General features: G+C 34.3%; 1 protein-coding gene across 1 annotated transcript in view; it reads left to right on the top strand.

Annotated features, from left to right (window-relative positions):
• TC2N (tandem C2 domains, nuclear) overlaps positions 1 to 21,982 on the top strand; it is a 40,805-nt gene that overhangs the window by 5,509 nt on the left and 13,314 nt on the right. Inside the window, exons 2-6 of the mRNA XM_063091342.1 lie at positions 11,403 to 11,525; positions 12,819 to 13,052; positions 18,777 to 18,944; positions 20,211 to 20,302; positions 21,492 to 21,567. Coding sequence (XP_062947412.1) covers positions 11,459 to 11,525; positions 12,819 to 13,052; positions 18,777 to 18,944; positions 20,211 to 20,302; positions 21,492 to 21,567 — 637 coding nt within the window. The 5' untranslated portion in view covers positions 11,403 to 11,458. The remainder of the gene's footprint in view (positions 1 to 11,402; positions 11,526 to 12,818; positions 13,053 to 18,776; positions 18,945 to 20,210; positions 20,303 to 21,491; positions 21,568 to 21,982) is intronic.

Below are 21,982 nucleotides of genomic sequence, written 5' to 3'. Positions count from 1 at the left end.
TGTGTGTGGAGTTAGTGTGCATGCGTGCCAATGTATCTTTTTAGTTTTGTTGCTATTCTTCTGTTCTTTAGCGGGGGGGGGGGGAGAGAGAGAAGAGAGTAGTTTGAGTGAAGCAGGTGAGTGGGCATCTGCCTTGGGTGTCCACCCGGCGCAGCCATGCTTTCCAACATATGGCTCCAAGGACCGTTTGGCCAGTTACCTAGCTCACAGACCTGCGTGAAGGGGTCTGGTGACCCATCCTGACATATGAAAGGTTTGTGACCCATTCTGTGAATGGGCTTCAGGGGTCTGGGAGCTCCAGACCCAGCTCTAGCTCAATAATTGGCTCAGTCAGCAGGATTACTGGCAGGTAAAAGAGCCCGACAACTGGCGAAGTCGTGGAGCCCGACAATTGGTGATGTGGGCAGAATTCCGACATTAGCCTGTAGCCCTGCAATTGGCGTTGTTGACAGGATTTCAGACATTAGCCTTGCAGTAGCACCACAAGCACCCTTTCATGTGTTAACTGGCCATTTGTTTATCTCCTTTGGAGAAATGTCTGTTTAAATCCTTTGCTCATTTTTGATTGGGTTTTTTCTCAGGGCATGAATTTAAAATGATCTGGTAACAAATATAAATATTCTCTGGAGGAGTATACTTTCATTTTTGGCTTTAAAAAGTCCTACCAGTAAACTTTCATGGTCAGTGAATAATTTATTGTCAAAGATAACAAAGATAACCAAGGAAATAAGACATCCTGAGCAAGATTCAGTGGAACCAATACATAATTAGAAATAAATGTACAAAAGTTTGAGTTACTAGTCATTGATTATTAAAATAACTATGCTGGACTGTGTTTAAGTAAATAAAAGACAAGTTTGAAAATATATGTAGGGAGAAGGAGTCTAAAAAGTGACAGTTACAGAGGTGGTTGAAAAAAAGAACTAAGTGTAATTTTTATTAAATATGCAGTAATAAAAACTCAAACTTCATTTGTCAAGTTTGTAACTACAGATTAGACAATTAGGCATACCCATAGAGAGAACAAATGAACCGGAAGATAGATCATAATAGATCATACAGAGTACAGCTCAAAAAGATAGAAATGAAAAATATGAGAGATTAAGAGTTGTGGGAATTAGAGTGATCAGAGTGAGAAGTTATAGTGAGAAAGTCTAATAAATTGGAGTTCCTGAAAGGAAAGAAATAGAGAATGGGCATAAGCAATATTTAAAGAGATAAGGAATGAGAATTTTTCAGTACTAAAGGAGAGACCAATCTACAGATTCAAGAATTTCGATGAATTTCAAGGAAGAAAAAATTGTACATTTAGAAACATCGTAGTGAAATGAAGAAAACCAGAGACAGAGTAAATCTTAAAAGTAACTCTAGGGCTTAGACAAAAATGTAGATTTTCTTCAAAAGAGCAGTGATTATGTTGACAACTGACTATAGCATTCGTGGGACAGAAAACAGCAGTATATGATTATTTTGTGCTGAAGAAAATAGCTTGTAATTTGGAATTTTATAACCAGAAGAAATATCTTTTAAGAATGAGAGAAATACAATGATCATCGGTGGCTACTGTCATCATTAAGAAAAAAAAAACAAAAAACAGTTTGGACATTATGTACCCACAGTGGATTGAGTAGTCTTGCCAAAAGGAAAACAAACAAAAAAAAGTGAATCAGATCAAGTTATAGATGTAACTATTATTTTACAAAAAAACAGCAGACAGGGATATGCTGAATGATACCATGGGAATGCATTCAGCAAAATACAGTTATAATAAACTCTGGGATAAAAGACCTGGTTTCAGTATCAAAATATTGGTCAGGAAACCTGTAGATTAAAAGAGACTTTGATAGCTAAACTTATTTCACACCAAACAAATGAGGTATAGAAAATTATAGGAAAATTAGGGAAATGTGAATATTGAAAACATGAAGAAATTATTGATTTTCTGGAAGCGTTGGGATAGTGTTGTGGTTGCATTAAGTAAGGAGACACCTTGTCTTCTAGAGATGCATACTGAGATACTTACAGATAAAAATATTTTACATCTTCTAAAAAATATCTGTAAGTGGGAGTATATAGAGGAAAAAAGATTGACTAAGAGTTGATAATAATTGAAGATAGGCGATGTGTCCATGTAGAATTATTTTATATTCTTTCTACTTTGTATATATTTGACACTTTCCATATGAAAAGGACAAAATAGGGGATATTTTGAGACCCACAACAATTAGGAGGGTTTTCTACCAGTGTACATTCACTAAAGTAAATGATGAAGGATATAGACAAAAAGAATGATTTTACATGGATAGTCTGAGATGGAAGGAGGATTGAAATGGAAGGAATGAAGGAATAAAAGAAGGAATGAAGGAATGAAGTGGAAACTAATTGGTGAATGTATGTGTGTAAGTACAAACGAACACTAACTTTACAAAGAATAACAATAATGTTTTGTAGATTTAAAACAAGATGGAATTAAAATACATGCAATGATAACATCATGCCTAAGTCACACATGGTTGGTGTATAAAGGAGTTAACGGTCTTTCCCTTTTATTTTGCAAGAGGAGGATAAAAGAATTGACTCTAGACTTTCACATTTTAAGTGTGCACATTAAAATATCCAGAGTAGCTAAAGAAAAGGAAATTGAATTTATAGTGTCTATGGTAGGCCAAATAATGACCTCTGAAAGATGACCATCCTAATCCCTGGAACCTGTGAATATATTTATTCACATGGCAAAAGAGACTTTGCAAATATGAATTAGGATTTTGAGATGGGAAATTCTCCTAGGTTATGGATTATCCAGTTTGACCCAGTGTAATTACGAGAGTCTTTCTAAATGATATAGGGAGGTGGGAAATTCAGAGTCAGAGGAGATGTGACCATGGGTGCAGAAGTCAGAGAGAGAGATTGGAAGATGAGCTTTCCTACGGACTTTGAATATGGAGGAAGAGACCATGAGCCAAGGAATGCAGGCAGCTTCGAGAAACTGGAAAGGACAAATCAATAGATTCTCTCATAGAACCTCCAGAAGGAATGCAGCCCTTGCTTACTCCTTGATTTAGCTTAATAAAACCTATTTCGGATTTATAATTTCCAGAACTGTAAGATAATAAGTTTGTGTTATTTTAAGACACTAAATTTGTGGTAATTTATTACAACAGCAATAGGAAACTAATATAATATCCAATCTATTAGAGGAAAAAAATGGAGATCATAAGCAGTCAGTCCAAAGGAAGCCATGGCAGGAAAGAAAAAGAAACAGAGGACAAGTAGGACAAATAGAAAGAGCAAGATAAATAAAAATGGCATTCATGAAGAGAAAACAAGCTAACAAAAACACTATCTACAACCTAAGGAACCAACAAACACAGAAAACAAACAGTAAATCAGAAAGCAAGGAACAAAAGACACCTAAGACAACCAAACAACCAATAAAATGCTAGGAATAAATCAACAACTTTCAATAACAACTCTTAATGTAAAAGGCTTAAATTCCCCAATTAAAAGACACAGACTGGCTGACTGGATCAAAAAGCAGGACCCAACTATATGCTGCCTACAAGAGACCCACCTCACCCATAAAGATTCACACAGACTAAGAGTGAAAGGATGGAAAAAGATTTACCATGCAAACAGAAAAGAAAAACGAGCTGGAGTAGCTATTCTTATATCTGACAAAATAGACTTTAAACTAAAAACCATAAAAAGAGACAATGAGGGACACTACTTAATGATAAAAGGACTGATCCATCAAGAAGACATAACAATCATAAATATGTATGCACCCAATGTTGGAGCAGCCAGATTTATAAAACAAACTCTATTAGACCAAAAGAAGGAAATAGACACTAATACCATAATAGCAGGGGACCTGAACACCCCACTGTCAATATTAGACAGATCATCTAGGCAAAGAATCAGTAGAGAAACACAAGATCTAAACAAGACTCTAGACCAATTGGAATTGGCAGATATCTACAGAACATTCCACCCAACAACCTCAGAATATTCATTTTTCTCATCAGCACATGGATCATTCTCCAGGATAGATCACATATTAGGTCACAAATCAAGTCACAATAAATTCAAAAAAATTGCAATTATCCCATGTATCTTCTCAGACCACAATGGATTAAAACTAGAAATTAATAACAAACGAACCTCTGGAAACTATACAAACACATGGAAATTAAACAGCATTCTACTTAATGACATATGGGTCCAAGAAGAAATCAAGCAGGAAATCAAAAAATTTATTGAAACTAATGAAAACAATGATACATCATACCAAAACCTGTGGGATACTGCAAAAGCAGTATTGAGGGGAAAATTTATTGCATTAAACGCTCACTTCAGAAGAATAGAAAGATGGCAAGTGAACAAACTAACACTTCACCTTAAAGAACTAGAAAAACAAGAACAATCCAAACCTAAAGTTAGCAGACGGAAAGAAATCATTAAGATCAGAGCAGAACTGAATGAAATTGAAAACCAAAAAACAATTCAAAAGATCAACGAATCAAAAAGTTGGTTTTTTGAAAAGGTAAATAAAATTGACAAACCATTAGCATGGCTAACAAAAAAAAAGAAGAAAGAAGACTCAAATAACAAAAATTAGAAATGAAAAAGGTGATATTACAACTGATTCATCTGAAATACAAGGAATCATTCGAGACTACTATAAACAACTATACGCCAACAAATTTGAAAATCTGGAGGAAATGGATAAATTTCTGGACACACACAAGCTCCCAAAACTGAACCGTGAAGACGTAGAAAATTTGAACAGACCAATAACAATAAAGGAGATTGAAGCTGTTATCAGAAGGCTCCCAACAAAGAAAAGCCCAGGACCAGATGGATTCACAGCAGAATTTTACCAAACATTCAAAGAGGAATTGACACCGATTCTTTACAAACTATTCCAAAAGATTGAAACGGACGCAAATCTCCCAAACTCATTCTATGAAGCAAACATCATCCTGATACCAAAACTAGGTAAAGATATAACCAAAAAAGAAAACTACAGGCCAATATCCTTGATGAATATAGATGCAAAAATCCTCACTAAATTACTAGCAAACAGAATACAGCAACACATACGTAAAATTATTCATCACGATCAAGTGGGATTCATCCCAGGGATGCAAAGTTGGTTCAACATACGCAAATCAATAAATGTGATACACCGTATTAATAAACTCAAACACAAGGACCATATGATCATCTCTATAGATGCTGAAAAAGCATTTGATAAAGTTCAGCACTCATTCATGACAAAGACCCTCTACAAGTTAGGTATAGAGGGAAAGTATCTCAACATAATTAAAGCCATATATGCCAAACCCACAGCCAATATCATCCTGAATGGGGAAAAGCTGAAAGCTTTTCCTTTAAGAACAGGAACTAGACAAGGATGCCCACTCTCACCACTCCTATTCAACATAGTGTTGGAAGTACTAGCCAGAGCAATCAGAGAAGAGAAGGAAATAAAGGGCATTCAGATTGGAAAAGATGAAGTCAAACTGTCCATGTTTGCAGATGACATGATCCTATATATCGAACAGCCTAAAGCCTCTACAAAAAACCTGCTGGAATTGATAAATGATTTCAGCACAGTAGCAGGACACAAAATCAACACACAAAAATCAGTAGCATTTCTTTTCTCCAATAGTGAACATGCAGAAAGAGAAATCAAGAAAGCCTGCCCATTTACAATAGCCACCAAAAAAATAAAACACTTAGGAATTGAGTTAACCAAGGAGGTGAAAAATCTCTATAATGAGAACTACAAACCACTGCTGAGAGAAATTAGAGAGAAAGAAGATGGAAAGATATCCCATGCTCTTGGATTGGAAGAATCAACATAGTGAAAATGTCCATACTACCCAAAGTGATAAACAAATTCAATGCAATCCCCATCAAAATTCCAAAGACATTTTTCTCAGAAATGGAAAAAACTATCCAGACATTTATATGGAACAATAAAAGACCACGCATAGCCAAAGCAATGCTGAGCAAAAAAAATAAAGCTGGAGGCATAACACTACCTGACTTTAAGCTATACTACAAAGCTATAATAACCAAAACAGTATGGTACTGGCATAAAAACAGACACACTGACCAATGGAATAGAATAGAGAATCCAGAAATCAACCCACACACTTACTGTCAGCTGATCTTTGACAAAGGCACCAAGCCTATTCAGTGGCGAAGGGACTGCCTCTTCAGCGAATGGTGCTGGGACAACTGGATATCCATATGCAGGAGAATGAAACTAGATCCATACCTCTCGCCGTATACTAAAATCAACTCAAAATGGATTAAGGACTTAAATATACACCCTGAAACAATAAAACTTCTTAAAGAAAACATAGGAGAAACACTTCAGGAAAGAGGACTGGGCACAGACTTCATGAATACGACCCCAAAAGCATGGGCAACCAAAGGAAAAATAAACAAATGGGATTATATCAAACTAAAAAGCTTCTGCACAGCAAAAGAAACAATTAACAGAGTTAAAAGACAACCAACAGAGTGGGAGAAAATATTTGCAAAATATATATCTGACAAAGGATTAATATCCAGAATATATAAGGAACTCAAACAACTGTACAAGAAGAAAACAAGCAACCCAATTAAAAAATGGGCAAAAGAGCTAAGTAGGCATTTCTCTAAGGAAGATATACAAATGGCCAACAGACATATGAAAAAATGCTCAACATCACTCAGCATCCGGGAAATGCAAATCAAAACCACATTGAGATACCATCTAACCCCAGTTAGGATGGCTAAAATCCAAAAGACTATGAACGATAAATGCTGGCGAGGCTGCGGAGAAAAAGGAACTCTCATACATTGTTGGTGGGACTGCAAAATGGTGCAGACTCTATGGAAAATGGTATGGAGGTTCCTCAAACAATTGCAGATAGATGTACAATACGACCCAGCTATCCCACTGCTGGGAATATACCCAGAGGAATGGAAATCATCAAGTCGAAGGTATACCTGTTTCCCAATGTTTATCGCAGCACTCTTTACAATAGCCAAGAGTTGGAACCAGCCCAAATGCCCATCATTGGATGAGTGGATACGGAAAATGTGGTACATCTACACAATGGAATACTACTCAGCTATAAAAACGAATGAAATACTGCCATTTGCAGCAACATGGATGGACCTTGAGAGAATTGTATTAAGTGAAACAAGTCAGGCACAGAAAGAGAAATACCACATGTTCTCACTGATTGGTGGGAGCTAAAAATTAATATATAAATTCTCACACACACACACACACACACACACACACACACACACACACACACACACACACACACACACACACACACACACACAACCGGGGAGGGGGGGAAGAAGATATAACAACCACAATTATTTGAAGTTGATACGACAAGCAAACAGAAAGGACATTGTTGGAGGGGAGGGGGGGAGGGAGAAGGGAGGGAGGTTTTGGCGATGGGGAGCAATAATCAGCCACAATGTATATCGACAAAATAAAATTAAAAAAAAAAAAAAACACAAAGAGGTTCAAAATCAAATGATGGAAAGAACATATAATATACAAATATTAACTAAAAGAAATTCATTCTAGTTATGTTAGACAAAGCCACCTTTAAGGTGAGAAGTGTTACTAGAGATTAAGAGATATATTATTTAATAAGCTTAAATTTGTATGCACCTAATAAATTAGTCTCAAAATATGTAAAACAAATCTGTTAGGAGAAATAGATATATCTATAGTCATAGTTGAAGTTTTCTTTTAAACACATCTCTTGTAGTACTTTACAGAAGAAGCAGGAAAAAAATTAGCAAGAGTTACAGAAGACTTTAACATGACCAAAAATGACCTAATTGACATGCATGGAACACTGCACTCAGAGTTGCAAATGTACATGGAACATTTCTCAAAATTGACCATATATTGTACTACAAAGCAGGTTTCAAAAATTTCAAAATATTGAAATCATACATAATAAATTCTCTGATCACAGTGGAATTCATCTACAGATTCAGAGAATCTGCTGGGCTTTGCCTGGGTAAGTTTTCCTTTCCCATGGCCTGGAAACTCCCTCAAGGCAGTGAGATGTAGGGCTCACCTCCTTTGTTTCCTGTTTCTCAGCTCTTTGTTACCCAATGGCCAGCGTCTTGAAAACTGGTTATTTATGTATTTTGTTTGTTTTTCAAGTGGTAGGGTAAATCTGGACCCTATTATTCCATTTTGGCCCAAAGTGGAAATATCCATGTGTTCAATTTTAAACCATCTTTCCTTCAGTATATTCCTGGGTGTGTACTTTAATCAGATCTCATATTTTGTTCATATAAACTTCTCTCTCTTTCTACATCCTTCCCCCATCTTCCCCAACTCACTTTGGGTGAGTCAAGGCCATCAACTTTGAGAACTTTTCTCTTAGAAGTAGTGGTCATTTTTAACTAATCCTCCCACATTCCTCTCATGCTTAGTGTTAAGTATTTGCAAGCCAGTTGGGGTCAGAAATGTGATGAGTATGTTGTGATTTTTTTTTTTTTTTTTAGGAGATTGTTGTGCTTTGTTTCCTTATTTATCAGCTAGTTATTTGCTGAGTTCCAACTGTATTCCCAGCACCATACAGGGTGCTGAGTGCTAAGCAGAAAGTGAGAGCAACATTGTTTTTTAATAGTTTGTATTTTAGCAGGAGAGGTAGAACAAGATGTGATGAAATGTCGAGAAAAATGTTTAACCTTTTTAAAAAAAAATACACTAGACATTTAGAGATGAGAGAAAATTAGTTTGATCTGGGTAGTTAAGGAGTGCTTCCTCAGATATACTGAGATGAACAGGGTCTTTGAAAATTTGTACATAAAAATAGAAATCAGTTACAAGATATAATGAAAGAGAAGATGCTATTTATGATAGCCAAGCAAATTTTACAGGCATACACTTAACAAGAAATGTTCAGAATTTGTATGAGGATAACTATAAAAACTCCCAAAGGCATAAACACAGACCTGAACAAATGTAAAGAATATACTATGTTCTAGGTAGGAAGACTCAACATCCTTAAAAATGGCAGTTTTTCTAAAATAATTTATAAGTTTATCATGATCCCAATGGAAAGTATCAGATTTTTTCCTTCTAGGGCTAATTATAAAGTTCATTTGCAAAAACAGACAAGCAAGAATAGCTAAGACAATGCTGAAAATGAAGAGCAGTAAGGATGGCTAGCCCTGCTGCATATTAAAACATGTTATAAGCCTTTAAAATTAAAATAATGTGGTATTGGTACAGGATTAGACAGACCAATTGAAGAGAATATGAAGTACAGGAATAAACCCGGTTGCATATGGAAATTTAGTGTATAATAAAGGGAACATCCCAATATCAGTTGAGGAAGTATGGAATTCTTAATACATGGTGTTTGTAATACTGGGGTAGCCAGTTGGGAAAAAGTAGATTTGAATGTTTCTCATACCGTACACCGGGATGTCAATATAGAAAATAATACCATGCTAAATACTAGAAGAAAACATGGGTAAATTACTTTATGACATCTATATGGGGAAAACTTCTATTACTCAGTCTGTAAGCAAAAAAGAAAAACATAGATAAGTGTGATACATGTATGTTTATATATATATATGTTTTTAATATATATACACATACCCTTACACACGAACTGTGTATGTGTGTGTGTGTGTGCGCACACACACACACAGACACACACACACACACAAGTATTCATGGGTGTTTGCATATATGTACACATTTTGCATAGCAGAAAACACCACAATCAAAGTAAAAAAACAAATGACAAACTGGGAAAATGTTTGTCACTTATGTCATGGACAGTGGGTTAATTTCCGAAATACATAAAGAACTTCTAAAACTGGAGAGGATCAACAGCTTTATAAAAAGATGGGAATTAACAGAGAATTCATAGAAACAAACACAGATTATCCTTATATGAAAAGATTCTCAACCTCTCTTACAAAAAGAGAGATGCAAAGTAAAACAATACATAATATAATTTCTTTTACAACATTGGCAAAAGTCCAACATTTTGACAACATATTTTGTTGGTGACTGAAACAGATACTCTCATACATTGCTATTGGGAATGTGAAATAGTATAGCTTCAGGAAGAAATTTAGCAGTACAAGCAAAATTACACATACACACTTTTTGACCCAGTAGCCCTGTCTCTAGGAATCTATCTTACAGATATATATTGAAAAATACTTGAGAAATATGTGCGCACAAATTTATGAATGAAATTATATGACTGGAATTTATTTCAGAATAACCCAGAGGACAGAGTAAATGGGGAGGTAGAGGTGAAATAAGATTTACCATGAGTTGAGAATTGTTTAAACTGGGTGATTGGGGTTTTGTTATACTATTCTGTTTTCTTATGCATGTGTTTAAAATTTCCCATAAAAAATGTATGGAGTTTAACTAGGCATGAACGCAGAGAGTTCATTTTGAGCAAAGGCATTGACACTAAGGTGGGAAATTGGACATGAAGTTCTTACACAATTTTATGTTCCTGAATATAAAACAGACTCCCTCTATTTGTACTGTATCTTATTTGTGGTATCTTTGTGTGTGTGTTTAAAATAGACAGTCGGCCCTCCTCCAAATTCATGGGTTCCACATCCCTGATTCAACCAACTGTGAACTGAAAATACTCAGAAAATAATTCCACAAAGTTTCAAAAAGGAAAACTTGAATTTGCCACTTGCCCAGTATTATGTAGCAAATGAACTGATGTTTAGGCATTCTGTTAGGTATTATAAGTAATCTAAAAATGATTTAAAATCTGCAGGAGGATTGTGTAGATTATATGCAAGTACTGTGCCATTTTATATAAGGGACTTGAGCACCCATGGATTTTGATATCCCTGGGGGGTCCTCGAACCAAACACCCATGGATTCCCAGAGATAACTGTACTTTTCTGTTAGTGTAATTCTAAAGATTAAAATAACTCAAAGTATGTAATTACATGTTTATTGTCCCCTTATAGAGCTTTTGGATTACCAAGATAACTGATCTGGAGGAAGTGAAATTTTTCTCACACTTATTTTATGAGTGCTAGATATTTTCTTTCACATTTTACTTGGACACAGATTTAGGTGAAAGAGAAAATTAAGAGTGGGATTTTTCTTTTTTTCAGATTTTAACACTGAGATTGTTCATTTAGTAATTCTTAAGCATGTCATTTTACTAACGAGGATCTTAGGTTATACAAAATTACATTATGGGAACAAAAATCTATCTTCCTCTTAAATATTTTTGCTTCAGAGCCCTCATTATATCTTAGAAAGACAGATAATATGATTTATTTAGTGATATCTAATGGCATTAAGCACGGTCATTTTAACTTGTTTTCTGTTCTACCAACAGACTAATATTAAAATTGAAAATTTGTATCTTTTGCTGGATATTGGAAGTTGAATGTAATGGCAGCAGAATTTATAAAGAGTTGCTGTAGAGGATGTTTCTATGGTGAAACAGAAAAGGATAACTGTGAGTTTGGTTTTGATTTCAGCAAACATTTATTTAATGACTTCTTTGTGGCATTCTATAATATAAAGATAAATTAGGCATGTATCCTCTCTTCACGGGGGAGGCAGAAACATAGGACACACTAGGTAAGTATTCCAGAACTCCAAGTACCCTTGAGCATAGGAGAGAGAGATGAATTCAACCCAGGAGACACCCTAGGACATCATCATAAAAAAGATGGCATTTGCCATGGAGGTCTGCACAGGATTTTAGCAAGCTGGGTGGGAAGAAGGAAGCCAGAGAAGGTGAGACTTGGGTATGGGCATTATAGGTGGATGGAATAGTACAGGTAACGACAGAGAGAGAAGTGTGTTTGGGGGAGAACACACCATGCTGAATGTTTTGATTTTTAAATAAAGACAATTTCTAATTTATGTACAGTACATTTTAAGAATGCCTTTTGTGAATGAATGACATATGGGGAAGGGACCTATAAGACTCATGTTTTTCAAGGACCCCTGCAGATTTCCCTTTCTATCACATGGTTTTTAAAAATTTCTTCAGGGCTATGGCTGGAACTTTATTTTTCTCTGTCTCTCTCTTATATTTCTTAGCCTAGAGTAGAGCTTCTTAGTATATTTGAGTATGTAGGCTTCTTTTTTACATTAAAACATTTCATAAATTCCTACACAGGAGTAGTTGTATTTTCATTCAGTCTACAAACAATACTAAATATACATAAAGATTAACTCTGAGAGTGTCTCTTACCTCCCCATCTTAAGTCACGCAGCTTATAGAGAATGGATAAAATGGGTCATAGAAGCTCAGATAGGGAGAATTGCTATTATGATGTGTATCTAGCGTCAATGTGCATTTTTGTTTTGGCAGAGATTTTTGTAGACCTTCAGCTTCTTTTCAGAATTGCTTTATGTGATTAAGCTGATATTACACAGTAGTACTGACAACAAGAATTGTTTTGTTGACAGTATTTTTACATGACTAGATCTTACTTGAAAGCATTGTGGAGTTAACTACAAAATAAACTTGTTTTCCATCTATAAACTCTTTTGGGAATGAAACTCTTTAAAAACTGACTTTACTATTAGAGTAAGTTAATATACTTTGGCAATAGTGTATTAATTGTTCAAACATTGGCTGGACAAAATTAAAGTAGATTCCAGAAATGTTTGATAGGACTCAAGAGTAGTTTCTGTATCAGGAATTTTTTCTAAAATTATTAGGTTTAGATTATTATGTGTAATCTATATGTATATTTGTGACATTTTTCTTCTTTTTTTCTTCTTCCATTTGCAGTTTCTGTGGAAAGAGACTTTAAGGCAGCAGTCTCAAATAGTCAAAGTACTACTGTCTGTAAACCTCCATTGACTTCTGTTTCTGTAAAGCCTCAGGTTGGCTGTACAGAGGATTATTTGCTTTCCAAATTACCATCTGATAGGAAACAAGTACCGTTCGTGGTGCCCAAGTTTAAGTTATCTTATATTCAACCCAGGATACAAGGAACTCCATCACATCTGGAAGAACTTGAAGGTAAACAATAAAAAGGCAGAATTTAAAAATCAACATGCAGCATTTAAATGCTGCTATTGCTGTTATTTTGCTCTTTTATGTCAATACAAAATTTATATAAAAATTTTGTATTTTGCTTTTTACATGTTTTGCTCTTTCTTTAGAAAAACTTAATGGGACAGTATTTTTGAAAGTTCCTATTATGCAATCTGAGCGCAATGTAAAACATTTGTGTGTAGATTTGGCCTTTTTTAAAGGAATAATATAACACCTCAGTTATCCTTCACATATCTAGAAAGAAAAGTAAAGGAATTATTTTGTTCCCTTATCCAAAATGCGTGGGACCAAAAGTGTTTTGGATTTCGGAACATTTGCCTATATGTAATGAGATATCTTAGGGATGGGACCCAAATCTAAACATGAAATTCATTTATGTTCCATGTACACCTTATACACATAGCTCAGGAGAATGAAACTAGATCCATACCTCTCATCGTATACTAAAATCAACTCAAAATGGATTAAGGATTTAAATATACACCCTGAAACAATAAAACTTCTTAAAGAAAACATAGGAGAAACACTTCAGGAAATAGGACTGGGCACAGACTTCATGAATACGACCCCAAAAGCACGGGCAACCAAAGGAAAAATAAACAAATGGGATTATATCAAACTAAAAAGCTTCTGCACAGCAAAAGAAACAATTAACAGAGTTAAAAGACAACCAACAGAGTGGGAGAAAATATTTGCAAAATATACATCTGACAAAGGATTAATATCCAGAATATACAAGGAGCTCAAACAACTTTACAAGAAAAAAACAAGCAACCCAATTAAAAAATGGGCAAAAGAGCTAAGTAGGCATTTCTCTAAGGAAGATATCCAAATGGCCAACAGACATATGAAAAATGCTCAACATCACTCAGCATCCGGGAAATGCAAATCAAAACCACATTGAGATACCATCTAACCCCAGTTAGGATGGCTAAAATCCAAAAGACCCTGAACAATAAATGCTGGCGAGGTTGCAGAGAAAAAGGAACTCTCATACATTGTTGGTGGGACTGCAAAATGGTGCAGCCTCTATGGAAAATGGTATGGAGGTTCCTCAAACAATTGCAGATAGATCTACCATACGACCCAGCTATCCCACTGCTGGGAATATACCCAGAGGAATGGAAATCATCAAGTCGAAGGTATACCTGTTCCCCAGTGTTCATTGCAGCACTCTTTACAATAGCCAAGAGTTGGAACCAGCCCAAATGTCCATCATCAGATGAGTGGATACGGAAAATGTGGTACATCTACACAATGGAATACTACTCAGCTATAAAAACGAATGAAATACTGCCATTTGCAACAACATGGATGGACCTTGAGAGAATTATATTAAGTGAAACAAGTCAGGCACAGAAAGAGAAATACCACATGTTCTCACTGATTGGTGGGAGCTAAAAATTAATATATAAATTCTCACACACACACACACACACACAAACCGGGGGGGGGGGGGGAAGATATAACAACCACAACTACTTGAAGTTGCTACGACAAGCAAACAGAAAGGACATTGTTGGGGGGGAGGGAGAAGGGAGGGAGGTTTTGGTGATGGGGAGCAATAATCAGTCACAATGTATATCGACAAAATAAAACTTAAAAAAAAAATAAATAAAAATAAATGTAAAAAAAAAGATGATTTTATACAATATTTCTAATAATTTTATACATGAAACAAAGTTTTGACTGCAACCTGTCACATGAGGTCAGGTGTGGAATTTTCTGCTTGTGGTGTCATGTCAGCACTCAAAAAGTTTCGTATTTTGGAACATTTTGAAATTTTTGATTAGGCACGCTCAACCTGTGTCTGATCAGCAAGCATAGAAAACATAGTTTCTTATCTACTGTTTTCTAACATTTGGTGCAATGAGAAGTAAGGAAAAAAGCAATTCTTTCTTCCCTTCTTTCTTCACCAGTCTGTACTTCCCAGTCTAAATAGATACTTGAATGAAGCAGATTCCCTGGCTGAATTTTGGCTGATGTTGTAGTGGCCAATGGCATAATGAAGATAAGATGAAACAAAGTGTAGCTTTCTTTTAAAAAAAAAATTGCGTTAGTTCATTGAAACACTGTCAGTCACAGTGGCTTTTTCCCCTCAAAATTTTATTGGAAAAATTTCAAACATACAGAAAAGTTGAAAGACCTTAACAGTGAATATTAGTATGTCCACCACATAAATTCTGACACTAACAGTTTATTATACTTGCTTTAATCACATGTATGTCCACCTGTTCATTTTTTTATCCATTATTAATCCCCTTTTTTGGGGAAGGGGATACATTTCAGTACAAATTGAAAATATCAATACACTTCCGTCTAAATACTTGAACATATATATCATTTACTGGAGTTCAGTGGTATGTTTACAGTTTTCTTTTGATGTAAATCTTATATACAATGAACTGCATAGGTGTGTATTTGTTGAATTTTGTGTATATTTGTTGAATTATAAGTCTAATTTGTTGAATATTGACAAATGTATATATCAGTGAAATCCAAACCCCTATCAAGATCTACCCCCTTATTCAAGTCTTTGAATAGCTAGTCAAGATTATATTGAATGTTCCTAAAACAAAGAAGTGACAAATGTTTGAGGTGATGAATATACTAAGCACCCTGATATGATCATAGCACAGAGTATGAATGTACCCAGATATCATATTGTACTCTGTAATAATACATAATTATCATGGGTCAATTAAGAAAAATAAAAAGAGAAGGAAAAAAGAAAAATAGTAGAATAGTGGTTACCAGAGGCAGGGAAACGGAGGAGAGAGGGGGTGCTGGGGAAAGGTTGGTAGACCAGTACGACATTATAGTTAGACAGGAAGAATAAGTTCTTGTGCCCTAGGGTGACAATAGCTAATAACATCGTATTATGTATTTCAAGATAGCCAGAAAAGAGAATCTTGAATGTCAGAATCACAAAGAAATGATTAGGTGATAGATATGCTAACTATTCTGATTAGATCATTATATAATATATGCATGTATTGAAACAACAAACTGTACTCCATAAACATGTACAATGAGGAAAAAATAAATTAAAAAATTTTTAAAAAGATCTAGAATATTTGTCCAAACTTTTTTTATGCCCCATCTCCTCTCTCTTCTTATTCTGGGGTTCCAGTTACACATATATTGGCCATTGGACCTTCTGATATTGTTCTGTGGGTCTCTGAGACTGTTCTTTTTATTTTTTTTTTTCAATTTTTTCCCCTCTCTTTATGCTTTAAATTGGATAAATTGATCTATTCTCAAGTTCACTGTCTCATTCCTCTGTTAATTCCATTCTGCTGTCAAGCCTATCCAGTGAATTTTTTATTTTAGACATTGCATTTTTTAGTTATAGAATTTACATTTGTTTTTTTTTTTTTATCTTTTATTTCTCTGCTACAATTTTCTCTTTTTTTTTATTGAAACATAGTTGGTTGTCCATATCTGTGGGGTACAGAGTTGAATATTAATACCCGTATGTGACATGTGATATTCAAATCATGATAATTGGTATACTCAACAATATACAATGTAATAGATTTTTGTGGCTCTTTACCAATTCCTCCCTTACCTCCTACCCCTTTCCCACCTCTGTTGCCCTCGTTTCTGTTCTCTCCTTTTGAAAGTTCAATGTATTATTGTGATTGTTGTATCTTTCTTTTTTCTTTTTATTTGTTTATTTTTTTTTTTAGCTCCCGCTTATGAGTGAGGACATGTGGTTTTTTCTGTGTTTGGCTTATTTCACTTAACACAATTTTCTCTAAGTTCATCCATGTTGCTGTGAATGGCAGAATTTCATTTTTTTTTATGGTAGAGTAGTATTCTATTGTGTATATATACCACATTTTCTCTATCTAGTCATCTGACAGTGGACATTTAGGTTGGTTTCAACTCTTGGCTGTTGTAAATAGAGCTGCGATAAACATGGGAGTGCAGGTATCCCTTCATCATGATTTCTATTCCTTTGGGTATATACTCAGCAGTGGGATTGCTGGATCATATGGCAGTTTAGTTTGTTTTCATATCTGTGCAGTAATTGTATATTATAATTCTATATTCTAAAAGGCATGTGCAGTATTGTTTCTGTGTAGCATACTGTAAGGTATTTTTATGTAATAAGTAAATAATACTGTTTATTATACTGTTGATGGACATTTAAGGTTTTTCCAGTTTGGGGCTTTGATGGCTATTGATACATGAACATTCTTATACATGTCTCTTAGTGCACATGTGCAAATATTTCACTCATGTATATGTCTAGAATATTGTTGGGTAATAGGGTATAAATATCTTCAGTTTTAGAAGAAATTGCCAAACTGTTTTCCACAGTGATTGCATCAACTTAACATTCCCACCAACAGTACATTGCTGTACTTTTTGTCAACACTTGCTATTGTTCTTCTTTTTAGTTTTAATCATTCTGGTGAGTGTGTAATGGTATCACATTGGGGTTTTAATTTACATTTCCCTTATAAATAGTAAGATTGACAGCCTTTCTTCTGAAGTGCTTGTTTAAGTCTTAAGCCAGTTTATATATAGGCTTGTCTGTCCTTTTCTTATTGATTTGTAGGGATTCATTATATATTATGGATACAAGCCCTTTGTCAGTTATGTTTGTTGCACACATCTCCCATTCTATGGATTACCTTTGCACTCTCTTAAATAGTCTTTTGACAAATGGAAATTTTAATGTAGTTCATTTCATTAGAATATTTTTATGATTAATGCTTTTTATGTTCCATTTAAGAAGTGTTTTCCTGTTCAGAGTTCGTGAAAACTTTCTTATAAATTAACTTAAATATAGAAGCTTTATTGGTTTGCCTTTAAGATTTAGTTTAGATCTATATTCCCCATGAAATTAATTTTTTGTGAATATGTTTGGTTGAATAGTCTTATTTTTTTCCATGTTGATGTCCTATTGTCTTATCACCTTTTAGTGAAAATATTATCCTTTACCCCTCTGCTGTGCAATGCCACCTTGATTATAAATCAAGTGTCCATAAAATGGGTATCTCTTTCTGGGCCTTCTATTTTGTTTTTCTTATCTATTTTACTGTCATTGTGCCAATATTAAATTCTTTTTTTTTTCTTTTTGTTGGCCGGCTGGTACAGGGATCCAAACTCTTGACCTTGGTGTTTATAGCACTGCACTCTAACCAACCGAGTAGCGGGCCAGCCCCCCCAATATTCTATTCTTAATACCCATTAGAGCAAATATTTTGTTCATTCTTGTTTTTCTTCTAAATGATTATCTTTTTGATTATTCTTATTCCTTTCAAATTTGAGAATTGTTCAGTGTATCTCACCATGTAGTCAATTTTTATAAATGTTCTGTGTTTTCTTGAAGAGGGTGTCTGAAAAAAAAGATCATCTTTTTATTTAAAAGATGTTCTATATGTAAGTAGAAAAATAAGAGGAAACTCAGATCATATAATATAGATTTGTTTATGTGGCAAAGAAAAATGCCAAAAATTTATCAGCTTGTCTTGAGAGCAGGGTTCTTGGTTGATCCCTGGCATAATATTTCACACAGTTAGAACCCATAAGTGTGTGCTGATTTTTTGGATATCAAAAGTATGTGATTTAGTACTGAGACAAAAAAAATTTCCCTTTACTTTGGGTATATCAGCTGTTGGCTAACACTCCAAGAAAAGGATGTTGTAAAACTTTAGAAACAATTGCTTTCAGGATCTGCCAGAGCCTCTTTTGGAGACCGAAAGGTAGAACTTTCCTGTTCATCCCAGCATGGACCCAGCTATGATGTATATAACCCATTGTACATGTACCGGCACTTTTCACCTGATTTGAGTCGGCGCTTTCCTCCTCTTTCAGAAGCAACGAGACCATATGGATCAGGTATGAAAATTTGTTTGTGCTTTTCCTCTTTGTGTTTTCTCTTTAACAAATTTAGAAATCATATTAAATCTAAAACTCTGGAAGAAATGATTCTTATTATTAAAAGCAATTTAAAAATAAAAAATATTTTGAAAAAAGCAAGCTTCATAAGTGTTGTGATAGACTTCGTGACTTCTCTGTGGTATTATACCTAATATAAAAATCAAAAGATTAATGAGGTATGTCTGCTTGTAGTTCCAAATTCCGTTTTATTTTCCCTTTTTTTAGATAAGGTTTTGTTTTCAGTTATTTTGTATACATTTTAGGTACAAGGTGCTTCAAAAGTTCATGGAAAGGTTTGCATTATCTTTTAACTTTATTTTTCCATGAACTTTTGAAGTACCCTCATATCATCTGTCTATTCATAAATTCTACAACAGATATTTACAGACGTTTTTCTTTTCTGCTCTATTCAGAGAATATGATGAATTTAGAAACCCATGATATGATTAGAAATATAAATAAAGATTATAGAAAATGCTTAAATGATTATAGAACTTTTAAAATTTCATGTTTGAGACTGTTTAAATCACAGTCTACTGTGTACATCTCTGATTCACAAAATTCTCACTTTTTCAGGTTTTGGATATATATATAACTATCTCAACCACTGAATTCAGGGTGAGGTACTGAAAGTAAAGAAGAAATATTTACTTAAGGGCCTGCCGTGTGCACACCATTTTGCTAGAATTCAAAAAATTCATGGAAAAATAGAATTAAAATATAAAACATATCTTTCCATGAATTTTTTGAAGACCCCTTGTACACAATTTGTATACAGAGTTCCTTTCTTCTAGGACCTTACAGTTTAGGAGGGAAACTAGAAATGTAGACTAGAAATATGGGAGACCATGGGATTCTGTATTGTTTTTTTGTTATAAGTGCTCATTAAATAGTAGTTGAATTGCATTTAGTAAAGTACTTACATCCTCTTATTCTTCTTGGATGAAGGATTGGGGAATGTAAGCAAGAGAGTGAATTTTCTCTGTTTGATATTTGATGTAGTTGTGAAAATATTTGATTAACATTGATTTGTTTCAAACAAAAGTAAAATAATTGAAAAACATTTTTAAAAATTTCATTAGAAGGTTTTATGTCTTATGTAGATTTGCACATAATATTCATGATGTATTCCTATAGAGATTTAGATCTTGGTAATTAAGTAGAATTCCAGTATTCCTTTTTCTTTACTATAAAAATAAGTGCTTTTCTCATGTCCCTTTGTAGTTTGTGATTTAAGGACCAACAAACTTCCTGGTTCCCCTGGGCTAAGCAAATCTATGTTTGATCTTACAAGTTTATCTCAGCGATTCATCCAGGTAAATTACTTATATAAATTTAATTATATGTGATAATTTGTTTTCAAATTAAAAATTAAGAAATGTCTTAATTGCATTAGGAACAACACAATCTATATTTTATATCTATTCTAATATCTGAAGAATAAATACTTCACATTTCCTATGTGCATTATTTTAGGAAGTTCTCAGTTGACTACTAAAAGGCAGTTTTTTATGAATTTTACATCTGTCACTTGGTATGCACTCAGAGAATCTTGAAACAGTTGGAATTTAAAATGCTATAGTTAAAACTGCTTATTAATTTAACTTTCCTTATGGAACACAAGCAGCTAGTTATTAAAAATTAGTGTTTCTACTGAGTTGTATAGGACTTTATTCACTAATATTAACAGTGTCTTCCTATTGTTGAAGTGGAATTGAGAATTTCTTGATATTTTCAAAAATGATTCTTTTTTAGTGCAAGTAAGTTGTGATTATATGAAATTAGAAAATAGAGATAAGCAAAATAAAAAGATATATCACCCAAATTCCTATAACTGAGAATAAAAGCACTGTGAAAATACTGTTATATATACTTGTGGACTCTTTTATGCATGAAATACATGTTTTATAAAATGGAAATATATTCGAAACAAATTCTTAGTAATTCTCAGTCAAGTTAATTTTTTACAGACAATTCTTTATAGCAACAATTCTTTGACATGCATCAGAATTATTTTGAGAGCTTGTTAAAATACAGATTACCAGGCATAAACCCCAGTTTTTGATTCACTAGCCCTGTGGTGGGGCCTGAGTTTGTGTTTCTACCAAGTTCCCAAGAGATGCTGATGCTGCTGGTCCAGAGGGACCATGCTTTGATAACTGCTGCTTTGCAGGTTTTAGGTAACATGGTACTTCCAGAGTACTTTCATTAATGCTTTCAAGTATGAAACTTAAGCAGTAATATCTTCCTCCTTATTACAAAACCAAACCAAAATCAGCAAAAGATTTCTAATATATTATCTTGTAACATGTTTAAGATTTTCCTGATAACATACACAAAAAGCTTTTTTTTCCTCTTTACTATCTAAAAGTGGGAAATTCTGGCCAGTAACACTGTCAAAATGGTTAGCATGCAGTTTAATACTGGGTGGATATAGGGGCATAAGTATACAAATCCTTAAAGTTTGATATGCAATTTCTGACTAAAGAAGGATTTTATTTGTAGAGACATGATTCATTGTCCAGTGTACCCAGTAGTTCTTCTTCAAGGAAAAATTCTCAGGGGAGTAACAGAAGCCTGGGTAAGGAATAAAGTATTCTATTTTTATACTCTTAAGGGAATTGTTTCTATTCAATAGTAATTTAAAAGCACATATGATAGGGCCGGCCGCCCCGTGGCTCACTCGGGAGAGTGCAGCACTGGCAGTGCCGAGGCCCCGGGTTCGGATCCTATATAGGTATGGCCGGTGCATGGTGCAGATAACAGTGTGCTGAGGGTTGCGATCCCCTTACCAGTCAGAAAAAAAAAAGCATATATGATAAGGTAAAAAAACCAAAAACCTCTAGATGATTATATCGATGCTGATTGTATCTTTGTTGGCAGTGTTATCAGCAAATGGATACTCAGACCAGATGGTGTGTTTCTCAGTGTTCAGGTGTGAATGCTCTTTTAAAAAAGTGAAGCAGTTTGATGTCTTTTGTTTGTTTGCTTTAAAC

Source organism: Cynocephalus volans, chromosome 3, assembly GCF_027409185.1.
Source record: "Cynocephalus volans isolate mCynVol1 chromosome 3, mCynVol1.pri, whole genome shotgun sequence".
Taxonomy (NCBI): domain Eukaryota; kingdom Metazoa; phylum Chordata; class Mammalia; order Dermoptera; family Cynocephalidae; genus Cynocephalus; species Cynocephalus volans.
The sequence above is the reverse complement of the archived record's forward strand: the minus strand, read 5'-3'. Positions and strand labels throughout refer to the sequence as shown.